Genomic DNA, 15,584 nt, shown 5'->3' with positions numbered 1-15,584 from the left:
TAGTAACAATATTATTGTCAGTTTTTTGTTTTTTCGTTTGTTTTTGGTTAATTGCAGTGAAGCTTGCCTTTTAGTCAACACCCAAAAGCTGATTTTTTTACACCAACTTCCGGTGTGTAAATAAATACTTTTGCAAGGGCACTGTTTTAATAAGATTAAGTTTGGATGAAATATACTGTTATATTAATAACATAAACAATAAGACTGTGTACATCCAACTCAAAGGTCATCCTATATCTTTATTATTGTTCAATTATTCAGTACTTATTCCTGTTCATAATATGTCAGTGAGAATGCTAATGGCCTAAATATCACTTCACTTTTATGTTTAAGTAAAAACTACCCGAAGACATGTATTTCTACAACTCTTTTAGGGACAGAAACATTTGTAAACATTAAGAAAACAGGCCTACCACTTCAGACCTATAAAACCAAACTATTAATCTCATTTTTACTATTTTTATTTAGGATGACTTGCCCAAATTGTCATTTTGTTAGTGTGAACAACGTTAGTATGTTAGTATGTTTGTTTACGAGGTCTTCACCCCTTTAGCTACAGTATAACAAAAGTGCTGTTGTTAAATGTTTGTGTAAATCATTCATTTTATCTCTACCATTATACAGTTTAAATATCAAAGTGCCTTGTATACACAGAGGGCATTGTATGGTATAGAGTAATATATATGTTTCATAGTTAAAAAAAACTATTGGACTGATGTGAATAATTTTGGTGAGCTGAAATGTTTAATACTTGTATTATTATTCAGTCTATACTTGCATGAATCTGCATGAATTTATCACTCATAGTAAAGGACATGGTACAAAGTGCCACAACAACACTGCCTAAAGGTCCCGCTTCCGCCTTCCTCTGTCTGCATGTGATTCCTGGGACTTTAGTGTGACGTTGTAATGCAGGAAAGGCATATCAGGGCCATAAATCAGATGAGTTCTGTCACCTAGAATCTTAGAATTCATCAAGAACCTTGAATAATGCAGTGTTTGTTGCAGCAAGGATATTCTCATTCAAGCCTGGCTAAGTCTCTTTGTGTTTGTGTGTGTGTATATATATATATATATATACACACACACAGTACTGTGCAAAAGTTTTAGGCACTTGTGAAAAAGTGATGTAAATTCAGAATGCTTTCAAAATAATGAAATGAATAGTTTTTAATGTATGTATTAACAACATACAAAGTGCACAAAACACAAAAATCAATAGTTAAATCAATATTTGGTATGACCACCCTTGGCTTTCAAAACATCACCGATTCGCTTAGCTAAACTGCACACAAACTGCACAGTTTTGTAAGGTACTCAGCAGGTAGGTTTTTCCAAGCATCTTGGAGAACTTGCCACAGTTCTTCTATGGATTTTGGCTGTTTCAATTCTTTCTGTCTCTTCATGTAATCCCAGACTGACTCGATGATGTTGAGATCAGGGCTTTGTGGGGGCCACACCATCTGTTGCAGGACTCCTTGTTCCTCTTTTTGGTGAAGGTTTTTTATCACTCTGGCTGTATGTTTGGGGTCATTGTCATGCTGCAGAATGAATTTAGGACCAATCAGACGCCTCCCTGATGGTACTGCATGATGGATAAGAATCTGCTTGTATTTCTCAGCATTGAGGAGGCCACTAATTCTGACCAAATCCCCAACTCCATTTGCGGCAATGCAGCCCCAAACCTGCAAGGAACCTCCACCATGCTTTACTGTTGCCTGCAGACACTCATCCTTGTAGCATTCTCCAGCCCTTTGAAGAACGAACTGCTAGAGCCAAATATTTCAAATTTGGTCTCTTCGGTCCAGAGCACCTGCTGCCATTGTGCTGCATCCCACGTCTTGTGTTTTCGTGCATAGATGAGTCATTTGGCTTTGTTTCCACGTCTGAGGAATGGCTTTTTGGCTGCAAGTCTTCCCTTGAGACCACTTCTGACCAGACTTCTCCGGACTGTATTTGGGTGCACCAAGGTCCCTGTGGTTGCTGCCAGCTCTGAGCTGATGGCACTGCTTGACAGCTTCCAGTTGCGGAGGGTCGTCAACTTGATGTGTTTTTCATCTGCTGAACTAAGTTTCCTTGGCCGACCACTGTGTTTCTGGTCCTCAACCTCGCCCGTTTCTTTGTGCTTCTTCAAAAGAGCTTGGATAACACATCTGGATACACCTGTCTGCCTCAAAATTTTTGCCTGTGATAGACCTTGCTGATGCAGGATGACCACCTTGTGTCGTGTCTCTATGCTCACCCTTGTCATGGTGTAAGATTAGCAATCTGTTCTGCAACCTCACCTTTTCAGTATGGCTGATCCTCACCCAGTTTTATTCCCTCTACACAGGTGTTTCTGTTTCAGTTAAAAATTGTGGTTAAACCTGCTTATGTTGCTAATGATAATCACCTGTTTTGTTGCTTGGTATAGTTGTTTTATCATGCATTGGAGTATATGCCTAAAAAAAAAAAAAAGGTTTGGAGGGTCTGGAAGGTTTTGTGTTAGTTTGCCACTTTCTTTATTTATTTAGTCTTAGTGGCACATTTCACTATTTTCAAAAGAAATGTTCGGAAATCTAAAATATGATATTTGTTATTGACACACTATTGGAGAAAATAGAAAAGAACTGATTTAAGACAAATATATATGTATGTATATACATATATATATATATATGTATCATACATACACACACACACCTGCCTCATGCTTAGTTTAGGCTGCGTAGTTCACATCTTGGCGACAACTTCCTGAGATGCAGCGGGCGCCCGCGCGCTTCTGCAAGTCTACAACTGAAGAACACACATCACCACGGTAACTATCCTTGGCCAGTCTGATCCTGTGCTTTTCCCTCAAGAGCATCTGAGACGCGTCTGTGCCACCATTATCACCAGCAAACATTTGTAAGTTGACGCTATATTATTTTAAATTTATAGATTATTCGTAGGTGTTATTTGGTGGAACAAATAACATCGATGTGCATCTCTGTCCAGTGTGTTGTTCGCCTTGGTTTAACAATGAATATAGGGTGATGCAAATGTGCCGGGACAAATGGTAAACCTTGTGCAGAAATACAGCATTGTTTGCACAGATCTGCACTGCACATCTAGCGATTGTACTTGCTATTCGTCACTGTCCTCTATTAATCATAATTAGAACATCAGAAAAATGTGATGAGCCGTGAAGGAGATATAGATAGCCTTGAAACTAGCCACCAATGTAACATTTTGTGAAACTATTTGCACAGCAATGCATCAAAATACCACCTGGTATGAAATTCGACATTGCGTAGAACGAGGGCTTAGATATATTCACACTTTCCCTACAAAGGCTTGTAGGAATGAACAGAAATCCAGAGACGTAGCCTCCGCCCATGCGGATTTTCTTTGAAAGGCAAAGAGCGGTACTGTCACAGGTTATTGAGTAAAAAATGGAACGCGCTTGGACGAAGCGAGGTGAGAAACGCTGACTGCTGTGTGAGGTAACGCTCCAGCCATGTTTTTTTTTTTTATTTTTTTTTTTATTGTGCTTGGACACTGAATACTGCGAGTACACTATCATACTGCGAGTGGACGCTCACCTCGGCGATCGGCACCTGACACTGCAGCATGCAAAGAGACGCATGTTCTGTGTGCGTCTCGGTGACAACCAGGCGCGAACGGGTGTCGAATATTAATGTATGATAGAATGCCATTCACTATTGTGGCCACGTAGAATGGCGTAATATTCTTCGTGATTCGTTGCCACGTGACCGTCGTCTAAACACACCGCAATGGATTTTTAAATCTAACATTCCAAGGTGCATTGTAGTATCCAAATCTATGTAAAAGCTTTGTATACTGTAGTAGGAGTCATTGCACTGGGTGAAAGGAGAGAGCTAAAAATTTTGCATAGAGGATATGTTGCATTCACAACATAGTATAATCTCCATGTGAACGTCATAGTATCTAATTAGACACCATCATCATAATCTCAACAATTTAATGACTGGTGTCACGTGTGATGTTTTATTTCCACATGCCAAATGCCATAACCAGTCTTTTATGTGATCCGTGACATCAGTTGCCATAAAGAATTTATTTGCATGTATCATTAAAAACGAGAGGCCTGATTCTCCATGCTGTAAGTAGAGTGATGCAATTTAGTGTGGTAATCATGGACTATGCAGTTTGGGTGCAGCTGGCCATACGGTCAGCGCTGTCATTCAGCACAGTGATGTGGCATGCCTGCAGACACTTCCTGTTGTGCCCCCTGAGAAAGCACAGCAATCTGTGCCCTGTTTGCTGCCAGTTTAACAGTTGCAGGCAGCTGGCCTGGACTTGTTTTGCATTGCCAATTTGGAATGACTAATTGCACCCACACCTCGGTCCTACAAGCCACAAGTGGGGGGGGGGGGGGGGGGGGGGGGGGGTGGAGATTAGAGGCATATGATTGTGTTCTGATCTCTGTGCCAAACAGATCAGCTCATTACCCAGGCAGACCCAATAACAGGATATTGCTGAGCTAATGAGCTGGCCGGCGGAACGTCACCCAGTGGAGGTCGTGAGTCATGATCATCTGGCCACGTTGGGTTACTGTCCAGTGGAAGGCACTGTGGCCTTACAGACTGAACCTTTTCTTGTCTGTAGGCATGTTAGGCACAAACGCTTGTGTGCGGAGGAAACAGAGCTTTTTGCGTCACAGGCAAGAAGAGAGGCGAGAAGAGACGCAAAAAAAAAAAACACGATGCCATAACACATGCAGGTGTTCAGATTGATTGGGATTATGTCATTGTGTCTGAAGGGAATCTCCTAACACATGAGCTTTGTTTTGAAAACTTTGAATACATCTGTTTTAAGGTGCACGCCTAGACTATTAAGGCAACAGGACATGGATTGCACACGGTTGCACATAGTTCCCTTCCAACAGCAGAGCAATGAGAATGCGCTAGTCTTCAGTATCTTTGGTTGAGCCAGTACATGATGGTGAAGTTGTATACAGGTCAATTTGCCTTGGTTGCATTGTTTATTTCTGCACAGATGTACACATTATAAAAAAGTTGGAATGTAAACTGGAATGTTTGAGGACTGAGGAGAGAGCCTAAGCTAACCTAACCTGTGCAGAGAACCTAAGCAACCCCAGCTACAGTGCCTTTTTTGTTACAAAATAAAGTTCTGATGTGTTCACCTTAATTTTGTTTTCCTCCAGACCTCTCTCTCTCATGGAGGAACATTCAAACAAGTAATTAGCACTTCAAACACATTTGACAGGCTCCAGAATTCTGTCCTTGAACATGTGTGGTCAACAGGGAAAAACAGATCTCCAGAAGAAATTGCAGCTTTTTTATTAATTAATTAATGGAAGTGCACTAATGGAAAGCATATAGCAATGTCAAAAACATCACTTAATTCCAATAATTCCATTTAAATGCAAATGAAGACTGGGATTCTACAGACAGCTGATGCTTATGCAGGATTTAATTACACAGTCTGATAAGGTGTACAGCTGTATTGCTTTTCACAACATCTGTCGTTCACTTCATTAACAGGTCCAGTTTGAAAGATAGTTGCCGTTTGAAGTAAGTTGTCAGTATGCCACTGAATTGTTTGTGTGATTGCCATGCATACGATTTTTCAGTAAGATAAGGCTGGCACATTTTCTGTTTTTGAGCTGCAGGTAGAGTTCTTATCTGCACAGGCATGGTGTTATAATTTTCATCTGTTCCACATTACGCAATCATTAACTGCAGTGATTTTCTTTTTTGTTGTTGTTGTTGGCATGAATGATGGGTCTGTAATGAAAGCAAAACACAGAGGCAGAGAAAATAAAGGTTAAGTATTCTAATGAGGTTATGTTTGGCATTAGCAGGAGGACATGTATTTTTCAGAGGCCTGTTTTACTTTGATTTCAAGTAGTTTGAGTTGATATGTTTCCTCTCATTATATAGCAACATTTCAAGTGGCATATTCCTCTTCCACTAAACTGCATTCATGCCAGGGGGAAACCACAAGGTCACATAAGCCTATACAGTCATTCTCTGGTATGAGCAACTGATCTAGGACAAAAATTGTGAGCTGGGTACAAAAAGAGCAGGACAGGGTGTATCTAATCGACCCATAGAATAAAATAGTCAGTTGCTTGTCAGTCAGGCCTTGTGTCTGTGATTCATTCCAGAATTTGAACTCTCCACTCTCAATACTGTAGATATCCAAACACTATTTGGACACTTAAAATGAATAAAATAATAAAATAAAATTAATATTTTCTTCAGCTCTTTATTCAAAATGAAGGACAATGCACCTTAGTGGTTACATTGGATACCCCTTTATCTCTTTATCTTTTAAAATAGCTTTTTTCACCTGAAAACTATCAGGTTTAATGAAATGATCCAGCATGGAAGCAAAACAGAAACATTACATTAACCCTAATATCCTATTATGTAATGTAATAGAATTATTTGCAATTTAAGAACATGTAAAATAATCCAAGATGTTCCCCTGTGGGGCAAATGTGACTGTTCCTTTGGGACACCCCAAGGTTTTTATATATGTGGCAATAATAATAACAGACCAATAATATGTTCTTGAGCAATACATTTTGGACAGGTTGACAATCCCAGTTGCACCCTCTACAATAGTAATACACACTTTAAATGTATGTATGTTTAATGTCTAGTTCATGTTTCTTATAGCAATGTATATCCTGCCCATTGGTTCTTTTCAATTTTATGTTAATACGCCAAAACAAGCTCTAATAATTTCACTGTTAATGAGGTTCATACTAGTAAGATGATGTGAACAGTACATGCAACCCATACACCCACCATTCTCACTGTGTGAGATCAAAGTGGAGTGGTTTACAGAGAGAGCAGGCGCATTGGCATGGAGGTGAACATTTCTCTCTGTGCTGGCAATTACATATTTATAAAGTACACTTTCTTCACTTGTACTTTCCATTGCAGTTGCCAAGCCAACAGGACTAGAACATGTAGGTGTGTTTCAAGATGTCATTTCCCCCTCAGATTGTTTTGAAAATGTCTAGACATAATTTTCACTTTTGGGAGGAAAAAATAAATGTAAATGAATGTTTGTGTTACGCTAAGTCTGCTTCTTGTTATTGTACGTTGGTTCATGTGACGGGACGGCGAGCGGCAAACAGGTGACGACCACAGAGATTGGGGTGAACGAAGACAAGACGTTTAATTGTGCTATACAATAAGCAAAAGCTAAACTATTTACAAAAATAAACAACACCGGGCAATTATTCCCAGGTGCCTCCTTCCTTCATAGGCTCACAGAGTTTATACTCTCCTACCGCCTTCTTTTCCCAAATGACAGAACCTGGGGCTTAAATAGCCTGAGCCCCACCCTGGACTAACCCATTACCTGGGTCAAAATATTAAAATCAATTTACAGAAATAAAATGACAAAGTTATAAGAACAATTCATCCCACAATGAAGTACACACATTCCATTGACAAACCCACATGTTTTGTTCCAATTAAACAGACTGCTGCATAAAATTTACATTGGCAGCACATTTCCCCCCTTCCACGTTTCAACACATGGGAACTACGCTACCCATAAGACTATATAATTCCCCTGCTCCGTGTACGCACTCCCTTTGCCCGTTCCTGGTAGCAGCTCTAACCCACAGGTGAGTCATTTCAGACTTAATTGCATTTATCACATTTATTCCAAAGTGAGAATTATAATTGCTGTCTGGTAAACTAGCGAACCCGATCGCCTGTTTCGTGTGCACCCGAAACAACGCTTGTGTTCGCTAAAGTTTTAACAAATCCAAACAACAAACAACCCAAACATATATGGCTGTAGCCATCCTGCATATAATGGTAACAGTCTTCTTTCCTCTTGCAGGACTGAACACATCTCACTAGCAGCAGAAATAAACCGAAGCCATTTAACCCGAGTCCGTGTATATTTAAACATTGTACAAAACACACGTATTGTCGCAGCCCCCCGCTTCCTCATAGCGAGGCGGATGCGCCCGTTTGTGCGGAGAATTCTTTCTCCGTCACAGTTCACAGATAGTACAGATAGATTAATCATTATTATAAATTTGATTGTTTGTACAATGTTTTGTTAAATAAAGTACCCCAAATTAACATCCGTAGTGCTTGTATTAACAAATGCCAAGACAATACTCAAAATGTGGATTGTTGCCAATGTAAGAACAACACTAAACTTGGCTTTAACACGTGTTAATGTCAGTCTGTCAATAGGAATATCTTGTCATGGCGTGGGTCTCAAGTGGGCAATTTGCATGTCGTCCTTGTCTGATCTGATCTGATCACACGCCCACTGCACATATCCTCATTCTCTCCTTATCTTCCCACTGTACTCAGTACTTTTCCAAAGGTCTCAGGCATACACACACAATCACAGGCTGCTGTCAGGAGCTTGCTGGAGCTATCAGAACAGCCACCAAACATGTAATTTCCTCTGTGCTATTTCAATGCAGGCCTGTGAGGTAGACATGGTGAAGTTGGGCAGTAATCTGGTGGAGAAATCGGAGAAGGAGCCGACTGCGGAAGATGGCTTTGATAACATCCCGCTGATCTCACCACTGGATGTGAGTCAGCTCCAGCAGCCATTTCCAGACAAGGTAACATGGCATCCATTAGAGACAAGTCCACTGTGGTCTCTCACTCTCCAGCCTTCTAGTACATGGTGTTTCATAGATGATTGACGGAAACTGCTTGGTTTGCAGGTGATTGACATAAGAGCACTAGATTGAAGTATATATTGTGTATGTCACCATATTTACAATAATAAAAGGAATTCATGCATTTATGGATTGCCAACCCTGAAGGGGGGCTTTGCATTTGTAGTCCTGTAATTAATATGAAGATTGTTACAGGAAAGTAAATAATGCAGAAACAGCATAATGGAGTAAAGAGATAGTATTAACTCTTTCTGTCCTGCACATGCAGTAGTTTGATCCTGAATTTTGTTCATTTTTGCAATTTGGAATAAATGACTTTAATTAATTTAACACAATTCTAGTAGAAGTGTGTAAAACATTTTCCACTATTTTATTTATTTTTTCTGTTGATTTGTAGGGTTTCACCTCACATATTTGGTCACCGATTTATATAGTTTGATGTGACAACTGAGGTCAAGTATATCATAGCATAACATATCATATCAGACATATCATAGCATACTCTGTTACAACAGAGTGTCTAGTGTGTGTTATCAGTGTTCGCAGTGCCTGCATCTTCCTTAAACTCATTTAACTGCAGCACGTGACCTTGCTTTCAGTCTGAATGACCAGGTTTCAATTTATGCATGCTTGAAAAGTGAACTGAAATGGGATATGGTCCAGGGTTATAGTGTATAATGTGATACTGCACTGGTCACTCCACTTAATGGACATCATTGAGACAAGCATACACCAGTGCTAACAAGAGTCAGTGAAAGGAGCTTGTGTATAGTGACTGGAGAGCCTGTTGTGAGTGAGCCATTCACAGCAATGGCCTTCTTGTTTATGGGTCTGGAGCTTTCAGAGAAACAAAAACAATATGAGGGACCTGAACTCAGTCTTCCCTTGCACCCTCCTTGCTCAGTAGTACTACAATTGTGTTCCACCTGTGATTGCAACCGACAACCATCAAGTTCAAGTCTAGCACCCGAACTTCAACTTAACTTTGCTGTCCCAAGCAGATTTATGTGGTAACCCCCCCCCCCCCCCAACCCCCTGAGCAAACACAACCTAATCCATTACTCCTTCACTGTGTACAGTAGTGTTAATAATGGCACACGTTCTAGATCAGTGCAGTTCAGGTTGAGAACACGTGTGCATGTGCTCTTCCTCAGGTAATCGTGAAAACAACAACGGAATACCAGCTGCAGCAGAAGAAGAAGAAAAAATTGTATGTGCCAGGCATCAAGAAGCTGAACATAAACCTCTACGATGAGGTGTCCGAAAAAGTCAAGGTAGACACCTTTTAACATAACTTTGACTGTACTGATGGCTGCTGTTCTGTTCAGAGCTTGATACTTTTCTGTGTGTGTGTGTGTGTGTGTGTGTGTGTGTGTGTGTGCCTGTCTGTCTGTCTCAGCTCACTGGCCTGATCCTCATTACCATGGCATTCCTGGCCTGCCTGCTCCTCTTGGTCATGTACAAAGCTCTGTGGTACGACCAGCTCAGCTGCCCCGAGGGCTTCGTTTTCAAGGTAAGGTCTCTGGGACTTGCTGGGTGGTTGATGATGGCTGCTGGGAAAACATTTGACTAATTCACTGCAAGTTTCAGCACAAACAATTATTCACAATTTTGAGAATAGGACATTTTCTACATGTTAACATGTTTAATTACATTAAAGTGAACAAATGATTAATACATTTAATTCCCAACAATGATTCACAAAACTGTTTCTCCTTTGGTGTTTGAAAAGTAAGCAAAGCAAGAATAGAATACAAGATCATGTTCTGTTTTTGATGTGTTAAATTCATATTGTGTAGTCTAGATATTAGTGTGAGGGAAACAGCTATCAGTATGAATGAGCTGTTCATATTTGTTGAAGCGATTTGATCAACGATGAAGGTCGAACAAAGGATACCTTTCTTCACCTTATTAAATGATATTAACTGATAGGTTTGCAGACTGTTTGAGTAATGGCTGTATGAGAATGACTGATTTAAGGCTATAGCGACTCTTTCTTGTTAATTTAATTTCATTGTGAAGAATTTTTTCTTGGCAAACATTTTCATAAATTACAGTGTGTTACAATTAACTTAGCAGTTTATTACCTTTACCAATGTTTATTTCTAAATGCTGGAATTTTTGGTTTTGACTGTTGAAACCCAAATGAAACTCACCTCGTCTGTATTTATTCAGTTAAAACATAGGCCTATGATTATTAGAAATCCCAATCCACCTTGAGGAATTGCAGGACACTGCAACTGGCATGTTTGCCAAAAAGGCCTAATGTGGAAAATATCAATCTGAGTTGTGCCTTTTGCTTCATGGGAGGTACAAATCTCAGGTTCTTTCCTTGTGTTCAGCTACATGCATCTTAAGGGTTCAACCAACATGTGATTTTGAGCGAGTGAGATAATGTGGCCCATATTATGAAGTGCTGAGAGCTGACAAGACTGTTAATTAATAATTACACAACAGCACAGATAAGATGGTCTTGCTGAGATACTGCTCTTAATGGCATGTACCGCTCAGAGAAAATCTACTAATTGCTCCCTGAACAATACTTTAAACAAGATGCAATTACAGTTCTACCCCTAAACAGGCACCCTGCAACAGCATATGCTGGAACATATGCTAAATGTAAGACATTGCACACATTAACCAAGTATCATCCAACTCTCCAGAGTATTAACAGTTTGTTTAATTACTTGAAGTGTTTTGGCACACCATTTTAGCAAGCAGTACACAGCAACTAAAACTGATTGCATTTCCTTGAACCCCACAAGCCATAGCAATTTCAGTGATCAAATAACAGGGCAGTGTTTCCATAATGCTGGAAACTTCATCATGCTTTGACATATCACTTATAAGATGTCTGGTATCCACTAACCAATTACCCAAATTTATGTTTCACCCAAAATGTTTGAATTCACCAGTATGTTTTGAAATAGTCATAACTTACTTAGCTTTGTCAATTTGGTTGCAACACCAATAAGGTTTCTGTTTTTTAAAAACATTTCCATTTAAAAGTGTGTAATACAATAATTAACAACAATGAATGTATGACCCTTTGTAGTGTAGTATAAAATGAAGAAAAAGCTTTAAGTTACTTGCAGTAAGCAATAATATTCATTGATTCGTAAGCCATGCGCATATGTAGTCCTGTTAGTGCTGTGTGTGGTCCTGTTTAGCTTGCATCTCTTGTGCTCTGCTTCATCTCAATCATATGTAGTCATTAAATTTGATAAAAAAAATTCAAAATGGTTGATGAACTTCCAACAATACTGCACTTTGAACACTGTGAGTGGTAGATGCAAAGCTTGTGTAATTTGTTGTCTTCCTGCAGCTATGAAATCAGGAGATGTCAGGCAGGTCTAATTTGCAAAGTTGTGTTGGTTGAAAAAGCAATGATTTGTTGTTGATGGCAGGAGTGTTTCGAGATGGAATGTTTTGATCCAAAGGTTGTTAACCACAGGCAAAATTTGGGTTTACAGAACAATAGCAAACAAAGTGTGTTATTCAGTTCAAGAGTTACAAATGTTATACTAATATTTGTTTGGCAGACATTATCCGGTACCATTGAATGAAGGTTTTTTGCACTCTGCATTTAACATCAATGCCAGAACATTGAGAATGGGATTGACTTGACAGACACCAGAGCAGCATAGTTGTATTATACCTTAAAGGCATCTTCAATTACTTTTTTCTTACATAGTTTCTCATTTCTGCCTTATGCAAGAACTTAATCCCGTCGAAGTTGTGTTGCTGTTGGTGAAAAAGAATGCAACGTTATGATCCTGCATAACATTATTTTATTTTTGGCACTGCACTTGCGTTTCAATATCTAATTAGAAAAGGTGTATAGTCTGAGAATCACACATTCTGCTTTCAGATTTCTCGCTGCAATATTTTTTTTAACTTTGGCAATCCAGCATGAAAAACTGAGGCACCTACTCAGTCAAAGCAGATGTGCTTTTGGGTTTCCAAAGACTGTAAATGTTCTGTATTCACAACAAAACAGAAAACAGTGACCCATCAGTATGGAAGAAGCAGCCTTAATTCAAGTTTTTTTTGTCTGCTACTGGATTAGCAAGGAGTTATTAAAATAAGGAAGAACATGCATGCCTGGGTGTCCTGTAGTTAAACTAGATAGCGGGTGTTCTAGCTCCCAAGAGGCAGTACAGTGTCATTGTGATAGAAATGTAGCTACTTAGCCTACCTTATAAATGGCGCACTTGACTGTTGTGACATTTGATTTGAGTGTCGCATAATCATAGCAGTGACTTCATCAACCAAGTGAAAGGTCAACATATTTGAAGGTTCAGTGATGCAGTTGATGATATCCCAGTGACTATCATCCCAAAACCTGACAGCAATCGCTGAAAGTGTAAACATGCAACATAATGACGTTTGGTGATTTATGCTAAAATGCACCATTTTTCTATAGTAAATCATGGTTAGATAAACTTAATTATGTCATTGCATTAGATTTGATTGTTGACATATAAACAACATTGCACAACATAACTGCACTTTGTGTAGACTGGTAAGAATTTCATCCTAAAAAGTTTGGTTACTCTGAAGTCAAATAAAAATCTATCATTAAGGTTATAAGAGACATTTTAACAAAATGATGTTTTTATACAAGGGGAGTAGTTACATTAGATTACATGAATACATGTACCTACATGTATCCTCAGAGCACCTCATGTAGTATCATTTGTTGCAGAGCAAGTGGGATGACTAGTTGACAAAGTTGACATGGAAGTTGTTCAAAATATCCATCTACATGACTGTTCTACATGTGGTGACCAATGTATCTCTCACACAGTGGTAGATGGATGCTTTTTTGTTGTCATCATACTTGAAGAGGTGTAATTAACTGACTTGCAACAGCAAATTATGAAACTCGTTTCACATCAAGTGGATGCACACTGCAATTTAACCCTTTGTGTCCTGATGTGCGTTGTTTTTTTTGTTTGTTTGTTTTTTTGGTCAAAGTTTTCCACAATGTTTATATCGGTGAGTTATATCAGGACAACATTCCTGCTGTCCTAGATCCCAGTCTCAGTCTTTTGATGTGGGCTCATTATCTTAATGTGACACCAGAGTCAGGCACCATGTAGAGCGTCAGTCAGGCCCCTGGAGCAAAAGGAGCCTGAGTTTAGGTTTTCTGTTGAGGGACAGCTTTTTGTCCAGCAGAAACGCTGTGGCTTGTGAATTCCGGGTGCCTTTAATTAAGGCTAGCTGTGACTAAACTGCAATTAAAGCCCTGCAGGGCTGCTGCCACAGTCTTTGATGTTGGTGGTACAGTGGCTATTAGCATATTCTGCCATAATTGTTGAGAACATGAAAAGGAACAAAACCACTCATGGTATGAGGAGACGGCGTTATCTCTACGGTGCTAAACTGGCTTATGAAAATCGTCGTTTTTTCAATGGAAGATGAGAAGGCAAGAAGTCCGCTGTTAATGTTTCCTTCGGGAATGTTTAGCTTCTCTGGGCTCGGTTTGACAGTCATTTGAAATGCCTCCTCTTTTTGACAGTCTTTTTTTTTTTTTTTTTTTTTCAATTCTCTTATGATTTTACATGGTTACATTTATAAAATAAAATATTGAGAATTTAACTCCATAGAACAATAATACTGGGGTGTATATCTTGACAGTCTCATTTAAATTGTCTACTTTAAACATTTATGTGTGTATGTTTACTGACCCAAGAATCAGATCCAATGAGGAATTCAACTTAACACATTGCTTTGTAACCCCATGGGAAGCATGAAGTTATTTATGCTACGTTTAGTCTATTCTGAATTTTAAAAATGGCATTCTATTCAGTAGACATAAGATCAGTAGTGGCCACTGGAGATCAGCAGGTGCCTGGTCTTCCTCCCAGCTTGGGCTTTGATTAGGTAACAGAGCCATTTATTGGATCATTTCAGATGTCAGGTGCTGTGTGAAAGGTACTTCTAAAACCCTCCCTTGTCTGTGCATTTCCAGTACCAGTTGTGGCCAGCACTGTGTTGGCCCAGTAGTGTTTTATCTTATGCATGGAGTTACACCAGCTCTTTGGTCTTGCATGTATTAGTGCTTCCTCTTGCCTACTTTGTCTGTCCTCCCTGGCATTATCCCTCATTAAGAGAGTCTCTCGAGCCTCCGTGTGAGCCGTGATATGTTCTGCTCTCCCTCTCCAGCACAAGCACTGCACCCCTGCAGCTCTTGAGATGTACTACTCGGAGCAAGAGACGGGCTCGCGGGGGAGCCTCTACACCGCCATCAGCCACTTAAACCAAGCCAAGAAAACCATCCCCGAGCTGCCGTCGCCATGGTTACCAGTCATCAATGCTCTGAAGGAGGCCGAGAAAGCGAAAGAGGAGGGCAGCCACCCCCAGCAATAGGGCGCGTGTGAGCCAACCGTGTGCCCATGTAATTACAGCAATGCTCATATCAGCAGTTGATTAAACCTACTGAAGTGTCACAGTTGAGAAAAAAACAAACACAAAAATCAGTATAGTTTAGGAATGTGCCTGATTCATGCTTTTCCCCCAATTTTGAAGCTCAGCACGAAGGAGAAAGCTCCTCTGTGGATTTGTATGCATGTGTACAGTATGTGACGTGGAGGGGAGTAACCGTGAAGTGGGGACAGAGGCTTGGGTTTGTGCACAGGAGCATATGACAAGGAGACATTATTCCCACACCAGCTAGCTTTCCATCAGGAGTCCAGAGAGGCATCCATATTACTGCCAAAATAAAAAAAAAAAAAAAAACAATTATCAAAGTTATCTGTGTGAGCTGAAATGTACACATCCTGTTATAGACATGCTCTTCAATCTTTCAGCTTACATTTTTTTCGCTTATTGGTCTTCTGTTTTCTTGAATATTCCGCTTCTCTGTACAGTTAATTCAGAGCAGCAGATCTAGGCAGATATTTTGCAAAACATGCTGTCAGTCTAGTGTTCT

General features: G+C 39.7%; 1 protein-coding gene across 1 annotated transcript; it reads left to right on the top strand.

The window, feature by feature from the left end:
* Positions 1–2,758: 2,758 nt before the first annotated feature.
* Positions 2,759–15,364, top strand: caly (calcyon neuron-specific vesicular protein). Its single transcript, XM_036535676.1, has 5 exons — positions 2,759–2,886; positions 8,444–8,587; positions 9,802–9,921; positions 10,047–10,160; positions 14,819–15,364. Exons 2-5 carry the CDS (start codon positions 8,459–8,461, stop codon positions 15,020–15,022), a joined length of 567 nt encoding a protein of 188 aa, XP_036391569.1. The 5' UTR covers positions 2,759–2,886; positions 8,444–8,458; the 3' UTR covers positions 15,023–15,364.
* Positions 15,365–15,584: the final 220 nt, after the last annotated feature.

Source organism: Megalops cyprinoides, chromosome 1, assembly GCF_013368585.1.
Source record: "Megalops cyprinoides isolate fMegCyp1 chromosome 1, fMegCyp1.pri, whole genome shotgun sequence".
Taxonomy (NCBI): Eukaryota; Metazoa; Chordata; class Actinopteri; order Elopiformes; family Megalopidae; genus Megalops; species Megalops cyprinoides.
The sequence above is the reverse complement of the archived record's forward strand: the minus strand, read 5'-3'. Positions and strand labels throughout refer to the sequence as shown.